The 24,698-nt window shown below is 41.1% G+C and overlaps 1 protein-coding gene across 1 annotated transcript; it reads right to left on the reverse strand.

The window, feature by feature from the left end:
* Window positions 1–13,619: 13,619 nt before the first annotated feature.
* Ftdc2 (ferritin domain containing 2) lies at window positions 13,620–16,761 on the reverse strand. Its single transcript, NM_175011.2, has 4 exons — window positions 16,636–16,761; window positions 16,049–16,198; window positions 15,050–15,169; window positions 13,620–13,900 (listed from the first exon to the last, which is right to left on the reverse strand). Exons 1-4 carry the CDS (start codon window positions 16,729–16,731, stop codon window positions 13,688–13,690), a joined length of 579 nt encoding a protein of 192 aa, NP_778176.1. The 5' UTR covers window positions 16,732–16,761; the 3' UTR covers window positions 13,620–13,687.
* Window positions 16,762–24,698: the final 7,937 nt, after the last annotated feature.

Genomic DNA, 24,698 nt, shown 5'->3' on the forward strand with positions numbered 1-24,698 from the left:
AAGTTGGATGCTTGACCTGACGAATACATTCAGATTCTACACAACCTCTCCTGTGTGCATCTGTCTGTCATTTCATCCAACGTTTTGCCCACCTGTGACTGGAGGCCCATTCCACGCAGACAAAGGGGCCCAGAGGTTCTGCGACAATTGGGGCTCAACGGAGAACAGGCAGACTCGATCTCAGAGCTCTGACTGATCTTAAATATCGATCTCAGAGCTGGAAGGGTAGAAAAGATGCCTCAACCCTTTCTTTGGTCATTGGGTTGTTCGTTTGAAACTGTTCAGGACTGGTACAGGTCCAGCAACTTTTGGGAGCTGACGTACAGTGCTATCTTTAAAACATGGTTTTGTTTGTGTTTGTCGTCTACTTTCTTTGTGTTTTCTGGTGCCTCTCTCCTCTATCGTTAACTCCTACACTATGGGATGTCTGGGTCACTTTGGCAGGACATCTGGATCCATTTCCCCTCTTCTCCAATTCTATTGGTTGTTCTTGGCTTACCCCTCTGTCCACATGAGTCTATAGTTTTTATTTACTTATTTATTTATTTTATGTGTGTGAGTACACTGTAGCTGTCTTCAGACACACCAGAAGAGAGCATCAGATCCCTTTACAGATGTTTGTTAGCCATCCTATGGCTGGTGGGAATTGAACTCTGGACCTCTGGAAGAGCAGTCAGTGCTCTTAACCACTGAGCCATCTCTCCAGCCCCGGTGTCTATAGTTTGGTTTGTTTAGGTGTTTGATTGTTGCTCTGTGTTCTGTATTTAGAGGGTAAACAGTTAAAGCATCGTCTGTTGACCTTTTAGTCCTTAGCTTAGTTTTAACTCATTTCAAGGATTTTGGGGGGGAGAGAAAAAAAAAGCAGTTAAATCGGAACAAGGAAAACTGATAAAGTGGTACTGCCCTTGGAGCCTTTCCCAGGGGGTGCTTGATCTTGCACAAGCCTCTCTTAAAAGGGGCACAGGCAGCCTCTCAGCTTCTCTGGTAAGGAAGCTGCTGGCTAGTCCTGCTACAAAACCTCTGCGCCTGTGAGAATTGGATTCAGCAGGTGACAAGGTGTTCCTCTATTGAAATGACAGCTAGAAGAAGTAAGGAAAGTTTTGTCTGTCTGTTTTTTAAATGTATGTGGCCACTGCATGTTTATTTCTGACTGATCTTAAATGTATAAGTTGACTACACTCTACCTGTCTTGGTAAAAGAACAGCAGATTGAAAGCCCCTCAGCACCCCAAAGACCCAAAGCCTAACGTTTTATTGGTCTCTCCTTTTCTTATCCCTCCTATTCCTACCCCCACCCCTGCGTTTGCTAGTTAAGTTCAGTCCCTCTTCTCACGGTTCCCTGGATAACTACCTAGTCTTGGCAATGGCTGGACTATTATTCTCTCTATTACTTGCCCTGACTTGTGGGCCCTTCCTCAGAAACCCCCTTACCTACTTTATCCAGGCCTGCATTACAATATAAACTTAAGAGCCCATTTACCCTCTTGGCCAATGACCGAGACCTTGAGAAAACTGACAAATCAAGGATTTAACTCAGTTACAAATTAGAGGGGGGAGTGAAGAGCCCAGAGAAATTCCAGGCATTGGTCTGCCACCGTTGCCTTCTTGCTGCATGTCCTCAAGGCCTACATTCTTTTTAGTTGTAGTAAAAATTCCTGACCTGTGTGAGGTTCATAAAGGTTGAGTTAAGATCACTGCCTTAGAATAGCCTTGAGCCTGTACCAACACTTTGCAATCTGCCATGCCCTGGGCTCAATAACTAACCCTCAATTTACGAATTCTTTCTTTATTATCCCCTGAACATATGCTCATGAGTTTACACTTCAAACAGGGACTACTCACACCCTTTCAAGGTCATTGTGTCAACTCCCGAGACTGACCATAACCCTAACAGATTAGAAGCATTTTCCCATGGTGAATAAAGTAGTTTTTTTTTTTTTTAAATTTATTTCTGACTTGGTAGTCCTTTCCTCATTATTTGCATGCCCTGAGAACCCAACACTAAAGACCTCTCCTGAAGCTTAGAAATTAATTTTCTTGCTTGACTTATTCTGTTATTGAGGTTTTCAACTTTGTGTTTTGAAATTTCCTTGTATTGATTTCTTAATGCTGGGATTTCTGCTTGTGTTCTATAACTCTTGAATTTCTCATGTGGACCATGAACCTTATTACATCTTCAATGCATTTTATGTGCTATGTTTTAAATGAACTCATTTAAAAATCATCATGACTATAAAAAACAGGTGTTATCTGCAACTTTTTTTTTTTTTCTGGTGAATGAAAGAACCTAGGTATAATAGAGAAGTAAAGTAATTGCCTGAATTTACAAGTGGCCAAGCCAAGTTCAGGGTGACGTTTAGGCGGTATGAGGCAACTTCAGAATCATGTTTTTATGTAGTGAACTAAAATGAATGTTCACCTGCCCATCCTCAGTTGGTGCCATTTTCTTAAAACACGCACGCATACATGCGCGTGTGCTGGTGTGCAAACACACACACACACACACACACACACACACACACAATCTGTGATTCTGTCCCATTAAGATTTGAAAACTAGTTGGTGTATGCCCTCTAATGGGTACCCAGAGCATTACACAATGGCTGTGGCTACTCCTGAATTTCAGCAGGAAATCTGTGTTTGTTTTGTTTTTAAAGTGTATTCCCTATGCCAGAGCCAGATGTTCTGGTGCACATGCACAGCTGTATCAGCATACAGGATAGGTGATTTCCATGTAATTCACTGAATAGTGAGTATTACCCTAAATTTGCTTTCGTCACAAAACTCTGTACAATGAATGTCACTGAGTTGTTTTGTTTTTAAAGACTTACTTATTTATTTCATTTCATGTATGTGGATACACTGTCACTGTCTTCAGACACACCAGAAGAGGGCATCAGATACCCATTACAGAGGGTTGTGAGCCACCATGTGGTTGCTGGGAATTGAATTCAGGACCTCTGGAAGAGCAGTCAGTGCTTTTAAACACTGAGCCATCTCTCCAGCCCCACCACTGAGTTTTAGGTGTTCTAGGAAATTCAGTTTGTATATTGAAAGCTCTCCCTTGTTCTATATAACTCAAGCTTTTCCTCCCAAGCTCCTGTTCTTGAATAATGACTTGGAGGTTTATTATTAATGAATGAATGGCTAGACCATATTCTAGGTTTGTTCCCTGACTAGATCGTAACTTATATTAACCCATTTATACTATTCTATGTCTGCCACATGGTGGCTTGTAACCGCTCCTCTGTTTCATATATTCAACTTCCTCAGAGTCTGGATAGAGAATCTTTCTGCGCCTCACTCTTTCCCAGAGTTAGTCTCTGTCTCTGTCTCTGTCTCTGTCTCTGTCTCTGTCTCTGTCTCTGTCTCTGTCTCTGTCTCTCTCTCTCTCTGCTGGATGTCCCACCTTCTAATACTGCCTCAGTTCATTGGTTACCAGCTTTTTATTCGCAGGTGATGTTTCCACACGGTGCACAAGAGGCTGTCCCTACAGCTCCAACATGTTTGGTGTCATCATGTAAGTCTGTAGCCTTTGTGTAGACCAGGAACGAGTGGGTCATTCTGCAAGAGGCAGACTTCCTTCACCACAGTTACAGTAGCTCACTGAACCACTAGTCATCTTCAGCATGGCCTTTCAGATTCCATTTCTGGGTTCACACTGTCTGATTTAATTCCTTACCTTTTGTCCGTATCCTAGTCGGAGAGAGTAGGCCAGAGGAAAGGATTGCTGTGCCTCTAATGGTCAAATCCAGGAGTGGCACAACACAGATTCTTCCATGTTTGGTCAAAAGCTTCAAAAGACAGGGAAATTAACAATGTCAGAGAGGAAACCATTTGTCCATATTGAAACCTAAAGTTCTGCTGTTAAAGGGAGAAGTAATCGATTGTAGGGATGAAACTGCCTCTACCACAAGTCGTGCTGCATATTTGCGTGTTCTAATGTGAATTTTCAAAGTGCCAATTGTTTATTAAGCTAGAGGTGTTAGCTATCTGTAGAATTCCATTTAATGAAATGGTTGTGTTCTTAGAGAGGCGCTACTGATTCTCATGGGAACCCCTATTTTCTTTGTTTTAGAGGCCTTCATGATAGTCACCTGAGTAATTATAAACCTAGATAACTGAAAAATCTATTCCGGCTGTGATGGTATTTCTGGTCTTCTTGTGCACAAATTGTAGTTTGTTACCCTGCTTTTAATTAAATGTCACCAGTCCCCCCAAGAACACTGTTCAAATGTCAGTTACCCCATTCTACTTACTGTGTGCAGGACAATGCGCTTATTGTGAAAGATACAAACTTTATGTTAGCTCTTCAGTCCACAGTTCATTAGGGAATAAGAGTGTCTTCAATGTTCACTGATTAATCCTGTCACTTAGAAAGTAAGCTTCTAGTGTTTGGCTACTGTTGGTATGTTGCTCAGTTCATGCACAGTGCATAGAGGTACATAGCTGTATTATTTCTGTGTCTCCCTGGAGTAGACTGATGTGCCAGTTTATAAAACAGAATGATAGGCGGGGCTGGCAAGATGGCTTGGTGTCTGTTCTTCCAAAGGTCCTGAGTTCAAATCCCAGCAACCACATGGTGGCTCACAACCATCTGTAATGAGATCTGATGCCCTCTTCTGGCGTATCTGAAGACAGATACAGTGTACTTACTTATAATAATAAATAAATCTTAAAAAAAATAATGATAGGGAGAAGGAACATGGATGAGAGTGAAAGAAGGAAGTGGAAAATGACAACACTGAGGGGTGAAAATCTAGTCAACCCTAAATGAAATTATAGAAGATAATAGGGTAAATACATCTCTTTATCTCTCTAACTCTCTCTCTCTCTCTCTCTCTCTCTCTCTCTCTAGTCAGGGAAGCAGAACCAGGAGTGATCTTGGGTATACATGTGTTCACATAGAACAAACACAGATGTATTATTATGTAGAGAGACAGAGACAAAGTAAGACAAAAAGAGGGAGACTAAGACAAGGTAGAGGGGAGAAGGGATCTTTATATTAAGGACTTTGGGCTCTGGCAAGTCCACTATCTCTAGGGATGGGGGAGGGGCCAGCAGGCTGGAGAGCTAGGGAGAGCATGCTCTGGTTCAAGTGTCTTTGCAAAGAGAATTTGCAGTATCCTTTCTTGCTCAGGAAACAGTCTTCAGGTGATAAACAGAGACTCACCGTCCACATTATAAACCTTCATTTCACCTAAAATATAAATTAACAGGAGCATACAGGATAAGGTTTGGCTAAATATCTAGGAAATGTGATCCAACATGGATTCACCAAATTAATGACCACAGGCTCTGACCAAAGGTCAACTCTTGGGCATGCATGAAGAACCTGTTTGTGTTACATGAACATGGGATAAGCACAGTAACACAGGAATGAAAGTAAAAAGAAAAGAAAAAAATATCAAAAGCACATCAAAAGACCTATTAGGTTATTTCAGAGAATCAAAGCCCAGGGAATCTAATCTGACAAATTGATTCACTTGTAGAAATGAGTGTGACAACTCAGCAAAGGCCAGGGAAGATTCCTGCTCCATCTGTGCCATGCATAGTGTCTTAGTCAGGGTTTCTATTCCTGCACAAAACATCAAAGACTGAGAAGCAATTTGGGGAGGAAAGGGTTTATTCAGCTTACACTTCCACATTGCTGTTTATCACCAAAGGAAGTCAGGACAGGAAGTGACACTGGGCAGGAACCTGGAGGCAGGAGCTGATGCAGAGGCTGTGGAGGAATGCTGCTTACTGGCTTGCTTCCCCTGCCTTGCTCAGCTTGCTTTTTTACAGACCCCAGAACTACCAGTCCAGGGATGGTACCACCTGAAGTGGACTGGGCCCTCCCTTCTTGATCACTAATTGAGAAAAAATGCTTACAGCTGGATCTCATGGAGGCATTTCCTCAACTGAGGCTCCTTTCTCTGTGATAACTCCAGCTGTGTCAAGTTAACAATGCACAACCAGCCAGTACACAGAGTAAGGAAAAGAAGGCAAGCATGGCTCAAGTCATTCTCAAAAGGGTAAAGAAAACATTCTAGCCAAATAATACTTTATGTACTTTTATCTATCTTTACTCATAATTTAGTATAACCTTATTCTTTTATATTAGCAAAGCCACTAGATGGGGCTAGTATTTCACACTGACTATTAAGAATGACTGGGCTAATATTTGGGAATCATTTTCATGGTCCTGGAGCATTCTACAAAATGAGATCATGCACTTGAAGACAGGATTCTCAAGGCTCAAAGGGATTGTTGCTACTGGTTTGGGGCGGGGACTGGTAGCTTCTTTGTAACCCCAAAGTTCCCAGTAAGGGACGTGCTTATAAATATCAATGACATCGAATTAGTGGTAACATTATGCCAGGTGAAAGGCAGAGCAATAAGTATAATAATGTTAAGAGAATTAAAGACAAGATCCAGACTTGGTCTCCTCTAAGCCTCCCAAGCTATTGTTTCCTCACTTAACATGTGAGTGTGGCTGCCGTGGCCCTCTGTACACATAAGGTTGATGGGAACTAAGAAAGTGCTGATAAAAAAAAAAAAAAAAATCAATGATCTTGGGTTTAGATGGGTCAATGATGTTTGCCCTGTGGTGTTCTCCTAACATTCAGTTGCAATTGAGGTTAGCTCTTATCTAACACAGGACATTCATTGCCAGGAGAAATGCCAGGAAAAAAAAAAAACTGAAGGGAAGGAAAGGTTTATTCTGGCTCTGGGTTTCAGCAGGTATGGACTGTGGCTGTCCAGCAGGAGTTGGGCATGTCATATCAGAAGGAGAATGAGGGAAGAGAGAAAGGACCAATGAGGGAGGAAGAAAATGAGAGAGAGAGAGAGAGAGAGAGAGAGAGAGAGAGAGGAAGCGAAGGCGTAGTCAGGAGATTTAGTCCCAGGCTACATCTCCAGTGACTTTTTTGCATCACCTACTTCTTACCACATTCCTTCTAATAACCCCCTAGGAGACAATCTTTTGATGAGGGTAGAGCCCTGGAAGGTCCTATCACTTCTCAAAGACCATCAACTGGCAGCCAAACTCTAGTTTCTGAGTCCTGAGCCATGTCATATTTAAAACTATGGATATGGAATATGGATATGGAAACTGCACAGATTCTGGTGACAATGAGAGTGAAAATCTGAACAAATACTTGGAGCAAGAGAGAGGGGTCTCTTGAAAGGATACATACTGGGACTGGATGTGGCTATGTTACTACTTCCAACCCTGCTTTATTCATCTTGACTTCTATGCTTGCTGGATGGAACCTTCCTGGTCTAATTTAGAAAGAGAAGAAAAGAAATCATTGGGTATCTGTGAGGTCTCTAGAGTGTATATTCTTATTTAGTTATTCTGTATCGCCTCACTTCTTTTACCAAAACAAGGAAAAAGTACTGATCGTCAACCTTCAGTAAAAGACAGTACCATAACTTCCCATCTTCATTCACATGTGATCTGAAACTCCTGCTTCAATGATAGCCAGCCACTACATAGACTTCTGCACTCGGCCCGTTCTTGTTTATTCTCTATTGGTTGGACGGTGAACATTATCACCCCTGAACCTCTTCCTTTTCCTTTTTAGTGCTGTCTTCTGCCCCACTCCCAAGACACTGCAGCAGAAGCCCCAAAGGCTTCTTGTTTTCTTTAAGATTATCTGTTGTTGCCCTATGTTCTGACATTGACAGTGACCTGTTCAGTTGTTCTGGGAGAACTCAAGTTTTCAGCATTGTGAGGCTCATATATACCTGTCCTGTCCTCTTCTTGGGACACATTTGCATTTGTCAGCCAGTGCAATAAACCTATAGTAAGAGATAAGTGTGGGTTTGTTTTTCTCTCCCTCTGGATCATTCAACCTCTTCAGCTCTGAACTCACCTTTCATGGTAAGTAGACAAAGGCCCAAAGGGTAGTACAAGTCTTTACCAAAACCCAAGAGAGTGGATTCTTGACTTCTAAGTATAAAAGGACAAAGATAAAATATCTTACATGTATATTTTCCAAGACAGTAAAACAGTCTACCAAGTAACCAATTAGGACTAAAATAAGGGTGTCCCTCTTGGAAGTTACTATGGTTTGATTGTGAAATGTCCCCACTTTAGGATTTTCCTGCTGTGAAGAGACACCATGACCACTGCAACTGTTACAAAGGGAAACATTTCATTGGCTCTGGCTTAGTTTCAAAGTTTAGTCCATTATCATGGTGGGAAACTTGGCAGCGTGCAGGCAGACATGGTGCTGGAAATGGAGCTGAGAGTTCTACATCTGGATCAGCAAGCAGCAGGAAGTCAATAGTCCACTAGGCCTAGGTGCTTCTGAGACCTCAAAGCCTGCCCCCAGGGACACACCTCCTCCAACAAGACCACACCTACTTCAACAAGGCCACATTTCCTACAATGCCAGTTCTTATGAGGCCATTTTCATTCAAACTACCACAGCCCCCTCACCCCAACGACCCCCAAAGCTTTTTTTGTTTGAACAGTTAGTTCCAAGTTGGTTGTATTCTTTGGGAGATCAGAGAAATTTTTTGACTTGCGATCTGGTCAGCTGAACAGGCCCTGTGAGTGGGGATGCAGGATTACAGCTAATCCTCATTCTGTTTCAAGTTTTCTACTCCTAATAGATACACGAGCCAGATACCATGTGCTCCTGCCACCAACGACAGAAGTCACTTCTGTCAATGTGAACACTGCTCTGCCTTCCCACCCTGAGCCTGAGAGTCAACATACATTTGTCCTCCCTTAAGTTTCTTCTGGCATGTATTTTGTCAAAAGCGACTGATAAAGGGGACAATCTGAAACCCCAGGGAGATGATTCAACTCACATTAATTAGGCTACTTAAGGACTCAACTGAGCATTGAAGGTGACAGCTTTTTGCCCAGTGAGACTAGAATGGGAATAGTTGAAAGGTAATACACCATTTGCCCACGAGCGACTTCTGTGACTTGTCTAATGTTCAAAAGTTATTTTTACTAACTTTATCTTAGCAAAGGGTTTTTGTTTCTTTGTTCTAGAAAAGAATAGATTAGAAAGATTTCTTTTATGTGGTTCTTAAAAAAAAAGATCCATTTCCTTCTGGGTGGTGGGGACACATTGAGCAGTGGGGTCCATGGGGTGTGGGAAAAAGGAGGAAGAGAATAGGAGCAACAGAGTTAGAATCTATGGATGTGGCATTCTGGGGAGAGTGCACAAGGACTAACAACCATGCTGGATTCTGGGAGTTGTGAGAGAGACTTGTTTTTGAAGTATTTGACAGATGCGATTATCAAGTATAGTGCTATTATTTTTATACCAAAAGGGTAATATTTGAAAAAATTAAGATCTGCTGTTCATTAAAAGAATTACTGTCAGGAACGGCGGGAGCCATCTTGGTTCCAGGACTTCACCAAAAAGTAGTCTACACAGGTGAGAGTGTCCACAAAGAAGCTGACAGCTTCTGTGATAGGCCAACACAACACAGCTTTTGGGAAAGGTTCTGTTTTGGGCCTTCATCTTCGGCCAGAAGGGAGGTCGGAATGCCAGGTACCTGTGCACCTTCCCTGGAAGAGGAGAGCTTGCCTGCAGAGAGTGCACTGACCACTGAAACTCAGAGGAGAGAGCTAGTCTCCCAGGTCTGCTGATAAAAAAATTAGGGAAATAATATAAAATAATAAAAAAATATAAAATAATAATATAAAATACCTTGGCGAGACTCAACTAAGGAAGTGAAAGATCTGTATGATAAGAACTTCATGTCTCTGAAAAAAGAAATTAAAGAAGATCTCAGAAGATGGAAAGATCTCCCATACTCATGGATTGGCAGGATCAACATTGTAAAAATGGCTATCTTGCCAAAAGCAATCTACAGATTCAATGCAATCCCCATCAAAATTCCAACTCAATTCTTCAATGAGTTAGAAAGGGCAATCTCTAAATTCATCTGGAATAACAAAAAACCTAGGATAGCAAAAACTCTTCTCAAGGATAAAAGAACTTCTGGTGGAATCACCATGCCTGACCTAAACTGTACTACAATTTAGCAATTGTCATAAAAACTGCATGGTATAGCGACAGACAAGTAGACCAATGGAACAGAATTGAAGACCCAGAGATGAACCCACACACCTATGGTCATTTGATCTTTGACAAGGGAGTTAAAAACCATCCAGTGGAAAAAAGACAGCATTTTCAACAAATGGTGCTGGCACAACTGGCTGTTATCATGTAGAAGAATTCGAATTGATCCATTCCTATCTCCTTGTACTAAGGTCAAATCTAGGTGGATTAAGGAACTCCAAATAAAACCAGATGCACTGAAACTTATAGAGGAGAAAGTAGGGAAAAGCCTCGAAGATATGGGTACAGGGGAAAAGTTCCTTTAATAGAACAGCAATAGCTTGTGCAGTAAGATCGAGAATCGATAAATGGGACCTCATAAAGTTGCAAAGCTTCTGCAAGGCAAAAGACACTGTCAACAAGACAAAAAGACCACCAACAGATTGGGAAAGGATCTTTACCTATCCTAAATCAGATAGGGGACTAATGTCCAATATATATAAAGAACTCAAGAAGGTGGGCTCCAGAAAATCAAATAACCCCATTAAAAAATGGTGCTCAGAGCTGAACAAAGAATTCTCACCTGAGGAATACCGAATGGCAGAGAAGCACCTGAAAAAATGTTCAACATCCTTAATCATCAGGGAAATGCAAATCAAAACAACCCTGAGATTCCACCTCACACCAGTCAGAATGGCTAAGATCAAAATTTCAGGTGACAGCAGATGCTGGCAAGGATGTGGAGAAAGAGGAACACTCCTCCATTGTTGGTGGGATTGCAAGCTTGCACAACCACTCTGGAAATCAGTCTGGCGGTTCCTCAGAAAATTGGACATAGTACTACCAGAGGATCTCGCAATACCTCTCCTGGGCATATATCCAGAAGATGTCCCAACCGGTAAGAAGGACACATGCTCCACTATGTTCATAGCAGCCTTATTTATAATAGCCAGAAGCTGGAAAGAACCCAGATGCCCCTCAACAGAGGAATGGATACAGAAAATGTGGTACATTTACACAATGGAGTACTACTCAGCTATTAAAAAGAATGAATTTATGAAATTCCTAGGCAAATGGATGGACCTGGAGGGCATCATCCTGAGTGAGGTAACCCAATCACAAAGGAACTCATACAATATGTACTCACTGATAAGTGGATATTAGCCCAGAAACTTAGGATACCCAAGATATAAGATACAATTTGCTAAACACATGTAACTGAAGAAGAACAAAGACCAAAGTGTGGACACTGTGCCCCTTCTTAGAATTGGAAACAAAACACCCATGGAAGTAGTTACAGAGACAATGTTTGGAGCTGTGACGAAAGGATGGACCATCTAGAGACTGCCATATCCAGGGATCCATCCCATAATCAGCTTCCAAACACTGATACCATTGCACACACTAGCAAGATTTTTCTGAAAGTACCCAGATAGAGCTCTCTCTTGTGAGACTATGCCGGTGCCTAGCAAACAGAAGTGGATGCTCACAGTCAGCTATTGGATGGATCGCAGGGCCCCCAATGGAGGAGCTAGAGAAAGTACCCAAGGAGCTAAAGGGATCTGCAAACCTATAGGTGGAACAACATTATGAACTAACCAGTACCCCTGAGCTCTTGAGTCTAGCTGCATATGTATCAAAAGATGGCCTAGTCGGCCATCACTGGAAAGAGAGGCCCATTGGACTTGCAAACTTTATATGCCCCAGTACAGGGGAATGCCAGGGCCAAAAAGTGGGAGATGGTGGGTAGGGGAGTGTGGGGCAGGGTATGGGGGACTTTTGGGATAGCATTGGAAATGTAAATGAGGAAAATACCTAATAATATATATATATGTAAAAAGAATTACTTCTTGGCAGTGGTGGTATATGCATTTAATCTCAGCACTTAGGAGTCAGAGGCAGGCAGATCTCTGGGAGTTCAAGGCCAGCCTGGTCTGCAAAGTGAGTTCCTGAAAAACCAGGGTTACACAGAGAAACCCTGTCTCAACCCCCGACCTCCAAAAGAACTGCTATGTGAATTGATTGTATCCTACAAGAATAACCAAAAGAGCAGCTTTCTATAAAAAAAAGAAAAACAGATAAAGAAAGAAAGAAAGAAAGAAAGAAAGAAAGAAAGAGAGAGAGGGGAAGGAAGGAAGGAAGGAAGGAAGGGAGAGAGAGAGAGAGAGAGAGAGAGAGAGAGAGAGAGAGAGGGAGAAAGAAAGAAAGAAAGAAAGAAAGAAAGAAAGAAAGAAAGAAAGAAAGAATGAAAGAAAGAAAGAAAAGTAAGGCAGTCAGGCAGGAAGGAACCTTCCATTCAAGAGGCCAGAGAGTTAAGAATTCTTAGTTCCCCATGCTCTTACACTGGATCTGGATTCTCTTCTCAGTACCTACATCAGGCAGCTCACAACTGCCTGTACCTCCAGTTCCAGGGTATACGGTGCTCTATTTCCCTGGGCACCTGCACTAAAAGGAATACGTAGCCATAGACAGACAGGCACAATTTTCAAATGAAAAATTAAATCTTATAATTGAGTGCTATCAGGAGCAGAAGTCACCTCAATCTTGTATTAGCTAGGGCACTAAGATGAGCTGGTTACTATTCTTGGCTACTCAACGTGACTACTTCTGGAATTAACTAAAATCCAAGAATTAGGATCACACCAGGAGAAATTTTTGCTTAATTTGAATGTAGCTTCTCTTAAGCAGGAGGCCCTAGACGTGACCCTTCCAGGAGTGGTAATCCTCCTCTTGCCTTTTCTCCTCAGGCTCGGCATGTTACAGGAACAGAATCCTGCCTATCAAGTGCACTAACCTCTGCCCTCATGTTTTCAGAATGCAGAGCTGAGGAGAAAGGAAGACAGGAAGAGGGGACTGGAGTGTAGATGCAGTGCTAGCAAGGCTTGGAGTCAGAATACATGCTATAAAGCCTCCTGTGCCTGCATTGGCCTCCTCATTAGCCATGGCAAGTCCCATCTAAGTTTACATTCTAAGTGTTTGCTCCTGAAAACACCTGCTCCAGTAGCTGCTAGTTAGCTCACTGGAGTTGAGGAAGCCATATGCTGGACTGTAGTGACTTCCTCGCCTCTGTTTCATTCCACCCATATCTCTGCTTATGAAAAGGCACAAGATGGCACTAGCTGGGCATCCTTCAGGTGAGGGTTGTCCTTTCTACATGAACAACTCTTGTTTTCAAACTGCATTCATTTGAAAACAAAACAAAAAAGAAAGAAAACCAAAAAAGACAAGAAAAGAATTTCAATTTAAAATACATACAGGAATGAGGGCAGAATACGGGGATTTGAACTTTAACCATTGGTTGCAGAGATGGCTCAGATATTAAGAGCACTGACTTCTTGTCTAGAGGACCTGGGCTTGATTCTCAGCACCCACATGGTAGCTAGCAATGCAGGCAAAACACCCATACACATAAGATAAAAAGAAGAGTTTTACCACTTAATTTCTACACAATCACTTGTATTTGAATTCCCCTAATCTTGATCGGCACAGAATGTTTGAGAACCATAAGTGAAAGCAAATTTAATGTATGCATACCCTCAGGATACTTTTATCAGTTCCCCATCTGCCCCTTCTTATGCATTAAACTCTTAAGCACATTTATGATGCAAAACAGATTTATTTTTTTTATCTAAACATTGAGCATTAGGAAAATGAAAAAGAAAGCAGTCTTCAGCAATTGGAGGTGGTGGTGGCTTTATGATCTCCAGGCTTGCTTCTTTTGCTACTGAGGTACCCTTTTACACCCGATGAAGTAGAAGGTTGTTCAGTCTGGGCTTCCTTCTCATTCTTTCTTTTACCTTTTTGCGGAGGAGAAAGTTGACTTTCCAGATACTCTTTAAACTCTCTTTGTTTACAGAGGACCGATGTTAAAAATTTTAAGAGCTACAGACATAAACAACAGGAAAGGACTTTCATTAAGGACCATGTCTGAAACATGAGGCAATATGCCCAAATTGTAGTCCAAAGCACTGCAGATACCCAGAATCTCAAGTTCTGCCCAAACCTACCAAATCACTCCCGGAGCACTAAGAACCAGGCAATTCATTTGTAGACCGAAGGGACAAGCATGCAGATCAAAGACATTCAAAATCTCTGGGTGAGTATAGGCACTTAGCATGCCTGGGTATTTCTTCAGGGGTGTAGATCTCTTTAAGAAACACATGCTTCTCAACTCCCTTAACTTGAATCACATGGAGACTTTGACTAGGTACCCAGAGCTCATTTTCAAAGACTTAGATGTAGTATTCAGGCCTAAAGCCCAGCTATTTACATCTCTTTAGAGTTCCCTTGCTGAGTGTATTGTCTAACTGGGGTGGAGAACTTTTGTGCTATGGTGATTTCTTCCTTTTGGGTTCCTGAGATGCCATGGGCTTGATGAGTAAGTTCTACGTTGCAGAGGAAGAGTTAGTTTATCAATTGGCAGGAAGATGTCATCAAGACTAGAGTATAATAGCATCTCAAATGGTACCTCCCAGCTGGCAGTAGCATTCCCTGGAACTTAGTTCAAAGGCAAATTAGAGACCCTATGCAAAGCCTAGCAAACAAAACATCTCGTGAGTGGATGCCAGCAGTTTTTGGTAGTGAGCTCTCCAAATATTTCAGGAGACGGATGAGCTTAGGTATTTCAGAATGAAGTTTGCAAGCTGGCACCAGACCATTATTTTGTATAATTGTCCAGGGCACATTATTTCTGAGAAGTCTATTCCATAATGTGTTGCAATCTTAATAAGGATTATTAAGATCTCTAACCTCTCATGCCCCAGTCACTCTTAGCAAGAAGTTTCTGCCCTTCTTTGGGGATAAACACACATAATGTGAGTGCTTGTTCCATGAAGGGATCTACACTACTGATGAAAAACCCCAGCATGCTCTAAGTGGGTGGGTGCCCGTATTCACCTAGAGGTTTTGAATGCTCTTGATCAATTCTCTTGACCCTTCAATCCACACATTGTACTTGTATCTGCCCATTCCATAGGAAAATTGCTAGCCCAAAATGAGAGGTGGCACCATGAGACTCAATTAACTACTTACATCTGATTCACGACGTGCAGCAGCCTTTAGGGCTAGCAGGATTTTGGTTAATGTCTCTTCCATATTCTGGGCCATTAGTAAGGCACTTTTAGGTGTAGTTATTTCCTTCATATCAACCTTCTGTTGGAGAGGAACAGACTGGTTAATTTTCTTCCGCAGAGCAGTGTTACATTCTGCATTACACATAATGAGGAGACTTGCACAATCCGATAGTTCCCACAAGCTGGAGTGCTTTGGAATCAGCTGAGTCTGGGTGGCTCACTTTAAACACTGATTTTAATTGAAAGGATTTATAAAATCATATATTTTACCTACAGAGATCATTTTTATTGTGCTACAGATCAAGGACATGGAGGGTGAATGGTGCGGGTATATATTCAACTATTTCACTAGCTTTGGAATTCTATGGTGATAGGACTATTTTCTCAATTCCAGACATTTCTTTTTATAAAGCTTCGGTTACAAACAACAGCAATGTTTTAGATAACCAGGCATGTAACGTCCCTGAGTTTCAGACCATTTGTTTTGCGTGTCTTCCCTGAGAAATAAGGCAGAATAAGACACTGACAAGACAGGCAATAAATACCTGAACCTGTGGATAAATTAGTGAAATAAAAGAGGGTGTTAGTGGGTCTGTAAATATGCTGTTTTTCAGTCTATACAACATCTGGATCAAGTTAGGATGGAATGAAGAACTTGTTAAACACACAACTCCAAACAAACTGTTAATGGTCCAGGACTGGGGTTGATGAATTTGCATTTCTTAGGATCCTCAGGTGGAGCTAGTGCTCCTGATGTAGAGAGCACCCTTGGCTTAGTTCACTGAGAAAAACTAAACAGCATTCAGTGACCAAGTTTTACCCCAAAGGTACACATGCTTACTCTTGAGTTTAGCTACAAAGCAGGCCATCTAACAACATGAGTAAGCTAAGATAGCAAGCATTGTTTCCTGGACTAGACCACGCCCTGCAGAGATGATCACAGCAAAATTGTCGTTACCTCATACGTTGGAGGAGGGCAGATCTTTTTGTTACGGGTCCATAGATGGTTTAGGAATCTATTTGCATATTCCCTCCTTGAATCAGCCAGGGTTTCAAAGTGCTGGACAAAAGGAAAAGTCTCCTTCTTGCCAGTCATGAAACTGTGGGCCTAGGATAGAGATGAGACTATGAGGACACTGGGCACGAGGAAAGATTAGTTTTGTTACTAACACTTGCAGTCAGTAATTGTTAGATTCAGAACAGAGGTGCAGTGAAAGTTCCATTAATCCCAACATGTCTACACTTAAAACAAAACCACATATTGGTATAAACCCACTTATTCTGCCTCTCTCTGCTGTTTAATGCCTGTGTATTTGGTGGGGGAAACACCCACTGAAAATGTTGGCTTTCTCCTTCTCGTAGCCCATGATTAGAGTTCTAAATCAACAGACCACAAATCATCCACATCCTAACCATTGAGTTGCCGTTTTGCCTAATATCAAATTGCAGATGTAGCCACAAGCATTTCTACAAGGATAGCAAATCCATTATCACCCAGATGAGAGCAAACCCCTCCCACGCAGCTCCTTAAGAGTCCATACTAACCATTGCAAAATACACATGGGAGGTGTGCAGGTGGTAAGCCACAACTTGGTTCAAAGCCTTTGTGCATTCTTCAGAGAAGGGATGGCAGGAAAACATTTCAGCATTAGGGGAACTCGACCGTAAAACGAGCTTCTCACGGTTTTAGAGCGCTTCTTAAATCTGATGTGCTAGCCCGCTTCTAGCAACAAGGTGAATTTTCTTCCAGCTGGGATGAATAGTAACTAGCCAACCAAGAAAGACACCGTTTCTCAATGAAAGAATGACTCTAGTCAAAGGATACCGGAAGGAGCTGTCTGTGGGAGGAGCTTTTCTTTCTAATTACCTCCATGTTCAGTGTTCTTGCTCATATTTCTGAAGATGATTAGAGAAGGCTCATATACTCTAGGATAGTGATGTAGTGACGTAATGTAATTCATTTCCTTCACTCACTCCTCTCTTTTAAAACCTAGGATAGCAGCATGCTGGCTCCACAGTTAGTCTACCCCATGACTCCAAACCTAGTACATAAGGCCTCAGCAAGACACAGCTGAGCTTAATGTGGGAGAGATCTGAAAAATCAAAATCATGGCAGCTGGGAGAGTAGGGCAGAGTCTCTGGTAAGTATACATTTCGAATTTGTGTTAATAGTGGCAGACAACGATGAGGTCATCATTTCCCAGTTCCTCTGTGAGATCTTTGGCTTCACTCCATCGTTCTGAAGTCTCTGTGTATCCTGGCATCAACTTCTTCATTATCTCCTGAGCACAAGGGCTGTTGTACTTATTTCACTATTTCTATGGCTTATACTGGGGTGATTTTAGGCAATGTGTTGAATTGGTGCTGATTACATTATATTTTCCATATAAGTAAAGGGTAAACTATTCTATCTGCCTGGTGGATCTCTACTTGGACTTAAATTCATGTCTAGATGAATGCAAATGGGAATAACATGTGTCCAGAAGTTCATCTCTATGAGAGGGTGAGGGGCTTAACAGCCTCCAGAGGGAGGAGGAGCCATGTTAAGAGCTAAGCATTCAGGACTGAGTTTCACATACAAGGTCATCTTAAGGAAGGAATGATTATAAAAATGTTACTTCACTTGTCTCTTTTGATTCCTGATTCAACACTGCCCTTGTCCCAGTTGAATTGATGCTTCCATTTTTAGAAAGGAGAGGTGGTTTAAGACAGTGCTTCTCAAACCATAGTTTTTGCATAGGAATCACCTGGGGTGTTGGTTCAAGTGCAAACCTCTGATTGGTGGAGCCTGACACACTGCATCTCTAACCTGCTGCTGCCAATGCAAGAACACAACTTGAGAGAAACGGTTATAAGAACATTCTTGAAAAACTTCTAATAAAGTTCTGTATGGTAGAAATCGAATTTCCCTGATGATTAAGGATGTTGAACATTTTTTCAGGTGCTTCTCTGCCATTCGGTATTCTTCAGGTGAGAATTCTTTGTTCAGCTCTGAGCCCCATTTTTTAATGGGGTTATTTGCCAGAGGATCCCGTAATATCTCTCCTGGGCATATATCCTGAAGATGTCCCAACCGGTAAGAAGGACACATGCTCTACTATGTTCATAGGAGCCTTTTTTTTGTTGTTGTTGTTAGTTGGAAATCATTTATTGCATGTATGAAAGTTTAAATAAAAACTAAAAAAATTCACATTACAAGCTGATATGGTTTTAAGGAGATAATATGTTTCAGAGGTAGTATCTGTGAAATGAGATGCAGGACTGCTAAAAGGGATTACTCAGTAAGTTAATACAAAATAAAATTTCAATGAAGAACAAAATATACCCAGTATACAATTTAGTGGAACAACCATAATTATATTAGCATGAAAATACCCCTTTCTTCTCCCACCCCTTAGCAAAACTATTCTTGTTTTTTTTTTTGCGGGCTGAATATATATATTTTTATTACATATTTTCCTCAATTACATTTCCAATGCTATCCCAAAAGTCCTCCATACCCTTCCCCCCACTTCCCTACCCACCCATTCCCATTTTTTTTGGTCCTGGCATTCCCCTGTACTGGGGCATATAAAGTTTGTATGTCCAATGGGCCTCTCTTTCCAGTGATGGCCGACTAGGCCATCTTTTGATACATATGCAGCTAGAGTCAAGAGCTCAGGGGTACTGGTTAGTTCATAATGTTGTTCCACCTATTGGGTTGCAGATCCCTTTAGCTCCTTGGGTACTTTCTCTAGCTCCTCCATTGGGAGCCCTGTGATCCATCCAATAGCTGACTGTGAGCATCTACTACTGTGTTTGCTAGGCCCCGGCATAGTCTCACAAGAGACAGCTATATCTGGGTCCTTTCAGCAAAAATTTTCTAGTGTATGCAATGGTGTCAGCATTTGGAAGCTGATTATGGGATGGATCCCTGGATATGGCAGTCTCTAGATGGTCCATCCTTTTGTCACAGCTCCAAGCTTTGTCTCTGTAACTCCTTCCATGGGTGTTTTGTTCCCAATTCTAAGAAGGGGCAAAGTGTCCACACTTTGGTCTTCATTCTTCTTGAGTTTCATGTGTTTAGAAAATTGTATCTTATATCTTGGGTATCCTAAGTTTTGGGCTAATATCCACTTATCAGTGAGTACATATTGTGTGAGTTCCTTTGTGATTGTGTTACCTCACTTATGATGATGCTCTCCAGGTCCATCCATTTGCCTAGGAATTTCATAAATTCATTTTTTTAATAGCTGAGTAGTACTCCATTGTGTAAATGTACCACATTTTCTGTGTCCATTCCTCTGTTGAGGGGCATCTGGGTTCTTTCCAGCTTCTGGCTATTATAAATAAGGCTGCTATGAACATAGTGGAGCATGTATCCTTCTTACTGGTTGGGACATCTTCTGGATATATGCCCAGGAGAAGTATTGCTGGATCCTCCAGTAGTACTATGTCCAATTTTCTTTTTCTTTTTTTTTCTTACGTATTTTCTTCGATTACATTTCCAATGCTATCCCAAAAGTCCCCCCCCCCCACTCCTCTACCCACCCATTCCCATTTTTTGGCCCTGGCATTCCCCTGTACTGGGGCATATAACGTTTGTCTGACCAATGGGCCTCTCTTTCCAGTGATGGCCGACTAGGTCATCTTTTGATACATATACAGCTAGAGTCAAGAGCTCTAGGGTACTGGTTAGTTCATAATGTTGTTCCTCTGATAGGGTTGCAGATTTCTTTAGCTCCTTGGATACTTTCTCTAGATTCTCCATTGGGGGCCCTGTGATCCATCCAATAGTTGACTGTGAGCATCCACTTCTGTGTTTGCTAGGCCCCGGCCTAGTCTCACAAGGGACAGCTATATCACCGTCCTTGCAACAAAGGCTTGCTAATGTATGCAATGGTGTCATCGATGGAGGCTAATTATGGGATGGATCCCTGGATGTGGCAGTCTCTAGATGGACCATCCTTTTGTCTCAGCTCCAAACTTTGTCTCTGTAACTCCTTCTATGGGTGATTGTTTCCAATTCTAAGATTGAGCAAAGTGTCCACACTTTGGTCTTCGTTCTTCTTCAGTTTCATATGTTTTACATATTGTACCTTATATCTCGCTATACTAAGTTTCTGGGTTAATATCCACTTATCAGTGACTACATTTCATTTGAGTTCTTTTGTGATTGGGTCACCTCACTCAGGATGATGCCCTCCAGGTCCAAACATTTGCCTAGGAATTTCGTGAATTCATTCTTTTTAATAGCTGAGTAGTACTCCATTGTGTAAATGTACCACATTTTCTGTGTCCATTCCTCTGTTGAGGGACATCTGGGTTCTTTCCAGCTTCTGGCTATTATAAATAAGGCTGCTATGAACATAGTGGAGCATGTGTCCTTCTTACCGGTTGGGACATCTTCTGGATATATGCCCAGGAGAGGTATTGCTGGATCCTCCAGTAGTACTATGTCCAATTTTCTGAGGAACTGCCAGACTGATTTCCAGAGTGGTTGTACAAGCTTGCAATCCCACCAACAATGGAGGAGTGTTCCTCTTTCTCCACATCCTTGCCAGCATCTGCTGTCACCTGAAATTTTGATCTTAGCCATTCTGACTGGTGTGAGGTGGAATCTCAGGGTTGTTTTGATTTGCATTTCCCTGATGATTAAGGATGTTGAACATTTTTTCAGGTGCTTCTCTGCCATTCAGTATTCCTCAGGTGAGAATTCTTTGTTCAGTTCTGAGCCCCATTTTTTAATGGGGTTATTTGATTTTCTGGAGTCCACCTTCTTGAGTTCTTTATATATATTGGATATTAGTCCCCTATCTGATTTAGGATAGGTAAAGATCCTTTCCCAATCTGTTGGTGGTCTTTTTGTCTTATTGAGAGTGTCTTTTGCCTTGCAGAAGCTTTGCAGTTTCATGAGGACCCATTTGTCAATTCTCCATCTTACAACGCAAGCCATTGCTGTTCTATTCAGGAATTTTTCCCCTGTGCCCATATCTTCAAGGCTTTTCCTCACTTTCTCCTCTATAAGTTTCAGTGTCTCTTGTTTTATGTGAAGTTCCTTGATCCACTTAGATTTGACCTTAATACAAGGAGATAGGAATGGATCGATTCGCATTCTTCTACATGACAACAACCAGTTGTGCCAGCACCATTTGTTGAAAATGCTGTCTTTCTTCCACTTGATGGTTTTAGCTCCCTTGTCAAAGATCAAATGACCATAGGTGTGTGGGTTCATTTCTGCTTCTTCAATTCTATTCCATTGGTCTACTTGTCTGTCACTATACCAGTACCATGCAGTTTCTTTTTATCACAATTGCTCTGTAGTAAAGCTTTAGGTCAGGCATGGTGATTCCACCAGAGGTTCTTTTATCCTTGAGAAGACTTTTTGCTATCCTAGGTTTATTGTTATTCCAGATAAATTTGCAGATTGCTCTTTCTAATTCATTGAAGAATTGAGTTGGAATTTTGATGGGGATTGCATTCAATCTGTAGATTGCTTTTGGCAAGATAGCCATTTTTACAATGTTGATCCTGCCAATCCATGAGCATGGGAGATCTTCCATCTTCTGAGATCTTCTTTAATTTCTTTCTTCAGAGACTTGAAGTCTTTATCATACAGATCTTTCACTTCCTTAGTTAGAGTCACACCAAGGTATTTTATATTATTTGTGACTATTGAGAAGGGTGCTGTTTCCCTAATTTCTTTCTCAGCCTGTTTATTCTTTGTGTAGAGAAAGGCCATTGACTTGTTTGAGTTAATTTTAAATCCAGCTACTTCACTGAAGCTGTTTATCGGGTTTAGGAGTTCTCTGGTGGAATTTTTAGGGTCACTTATATATACTATCATATCATCTGCAAATGTGATATTTTGACTTCATCATTTCCAATTTGTATCCCCTTGATCTCCTTTTGTTGTTGAATTTTTCTGGCTAGGACTTCAAGTACAATGTTGAATAGGTATGGAGAGAGTGGAGGGCCTTGTCTAGTCCCTGATTTTAGTGGGATTGCTTCAAGCTTCTCACCATTTACTTTGATGTTGGTTACTGGTTTGGTGTAGATTGCTTTTATCATGGTTAGGTATGGGCCTTGAATTCCTGATCTTTCCAAGACTTTTATCATGAATGGGTGTTGGATCTTGTCGAATGATTTTTCTGCATCTAATGAGATGATCATGTGTTTTTTGTCTTTGAGTTTGTTTATATAATGGATTACATTGATGGATTTCCATATATTAAACCATCCCTGCATCCCTGGAATAAAACCTACTTGGTCAGGACGATGATTGCTTTAATGTGTTCTTGGATTCAGTTAGGGAGAATTTTATTGAGGATTTTTGCATCTATATTCATAAGGGAAATTGGTCTGAAGTTCTCTATCTTTGTTGGATCTTTCTGTGGTTTAGGTATCAGAGTAATTGTGGCTTCTTAGAATGAGTTGGGTAGAGTTCCTTCTACTTCTATTTTGTGGAATAGTTTGTGCAGAACTGGAATTAGATCTTCTTTGAAGGTCTGGTAGAACTCTGCACTAAACCCATCTGGTCCTGGGCTTTTTTTTGGGTGGGAGACTATTAATGACTGCTTCTATTTCTTTAGGGGATATGGGACTGTTTAGATCGTTAACTTGATCCTGATTTAACTTTGGTATCTGGTATCTGTCTAGAAATTTGTCCATTTCGTCCAGGTTTTCCAGTTTTGTTGAGTATAGCCTTTTGTAGAAGGATCTGATGGTGTTTTGGATTTCTTCAGAATCTGTTGTTATGTCTCCCTTTCCATTTCTGATTTTGTTAATTAGGATGTTGTCCCTGCACCCTCTAGTGAGTCTAGCTAAGGGTTTATCTATCATGTTGATTTTCTCAAAGAACCAACTCCACATTTGGTTAATTCTTTGAATAGTTCTTTTTGTTTCCACTTGGTTGATTTCACCCCTGAGTTTGATTATTTCCTGCCGTCTACTCCTCTTGGGTGAATTTTCTTCCTTTTTTTCTAGAGCTTTTAGATGTGTTGTCAAGGTGCTAGTGTGTGCTCTCTCCAGTTTCTTTTTGGAGGCACTCAGAGCTATGAGTTTTCCTCTTAGAAATGCTTTCATTGTGTCCCATAGGTTTGGGTATGTTGTGGCTTCATTTTCATTAAACTCTAAAAAGTCTTTAATTTCTTTCTTTATTCCTTCCTTGACCAAGATATCATTGAGAAGAGTGTTGTTCAATTTCCATGTGAATGTTGGCTTTCCATTATTTATGTTGTTATTGAAGATCAGCCTTAGTCCATGGTGGTCTGATAGGATGCATGGGACAATTTCAATATTTTTGTATCTGTTGAGGCCTGTTTTGTGACCAATTATATGCTCAATTTTGTAGAAGGCCCATGAGGTGCTGAGAAGAAGGTATATCCTTTTGTTTTATGGTAAAATGTTTTGTAGATATCTGTTAAGTCTATTTGTTTTATAACTTCTGTTAGTTTCACTGTGTCCCTGTTTAGTTTCTGTTTCCACGATCTGTCCATTGGTGAAAGTGTTGTGTTGAAGTCTGCCACTATTATTGTGTGAGGTGCAATGTGTGCTGTGAGCTTTACTAAAGTGTCTTTAATGAATGTGGCTGCCCTTGCATTTGGAGCATAGATATTCAGAATTGAGAGTTTCTCTTGGAGGATTTTACCTTTGATGAGTATGAAGTGTCCCTCCTTGTCTTTTTTGATAACTTTGGGTTGGAAGTCGATTTTATCTGATATTAAAATGGCTACTCCAGCTTGTTTCTTCAGTCCATTTGTTTGGAAAATTGTTTCCCAGCCTTTCACTCTGAGGTAGTGTCTGTCTTTTTCCCTGAGATGGATTTCCTGTAAGCAGCAGAATGTTGGGTCCTGTTTGTGTAGCCAGTCTGTTAGTCTATGTCTTTTTATTGGGCAATTGAGTCCATTGATATTAAGAGATATTAAGGAAAAGTAATTGTTGCTTCCTTTTATTTTTGTTGTTAGAGTTGGCATTCTGTTCGTGTGGCTGTCTTCTTTTTGGTTTGTTGAGGAATTACTTTCTTGCTTTTTCTAGGGCGTGATTTCCATCCTTGTATTGGCTTTTTTCTGTTATCCTTTGAAGGGCTGGAATCATGGAAAGATAATGTGTGAATTTGGTTTTGTCGTGGAATACTTTGGTTTCTCCATCTATGGTAATTGAGAATTTGGCCAGGTATAGTAGCCTGGGCTGGCATTTGTGTTCTCTTAGTGTCTGTATAACATCTGTCCAGGCTCTTCTGGCTTTCATAGTCTCTGGTGAGAAGTCTGGTGTAATTCTGATAGGTCTGCCTTTATATGTTACTTGACCTTTCTCCCTTACTGCTTTTAATATTCTCTCTTTATTTAGTGCATTTGTTGTTCTGATTATTATGTGTCGGGAGGAATTTCTTTTCTGGTCCAGTCTATTTGGAGTTCTGTAGGCTTCTTCTATGTTCATGGGCATTTCATTCTTTAGGTTTGGAAAGCTTTCTTCTATAATTTTGTTGAATATATTTGCTGGCCCTTTAAGTTGAAAATCTTCATTCTCATCAACTCCTATTATCCGTAGGTTTGGTCTTCTCATTGTGTCCTGGATTTCCTGGATGTTTTGAGTTAGGATCTTTTTGCGTTTTGTATTATCTCTGATTG

Source organism: Mus musculus, chromosome 16, assembly GCF_000001635.26.
Source record: "Mus musculus strain C57BL/6J chromosome 16, GRCm38.p6 C57BL/6J".
NCBI classification, from domain to species: Eukaryota; Metazoa; Chordata; class Mammalia; order Rodentia; family Muridae; genus Mus; species Mus musculus.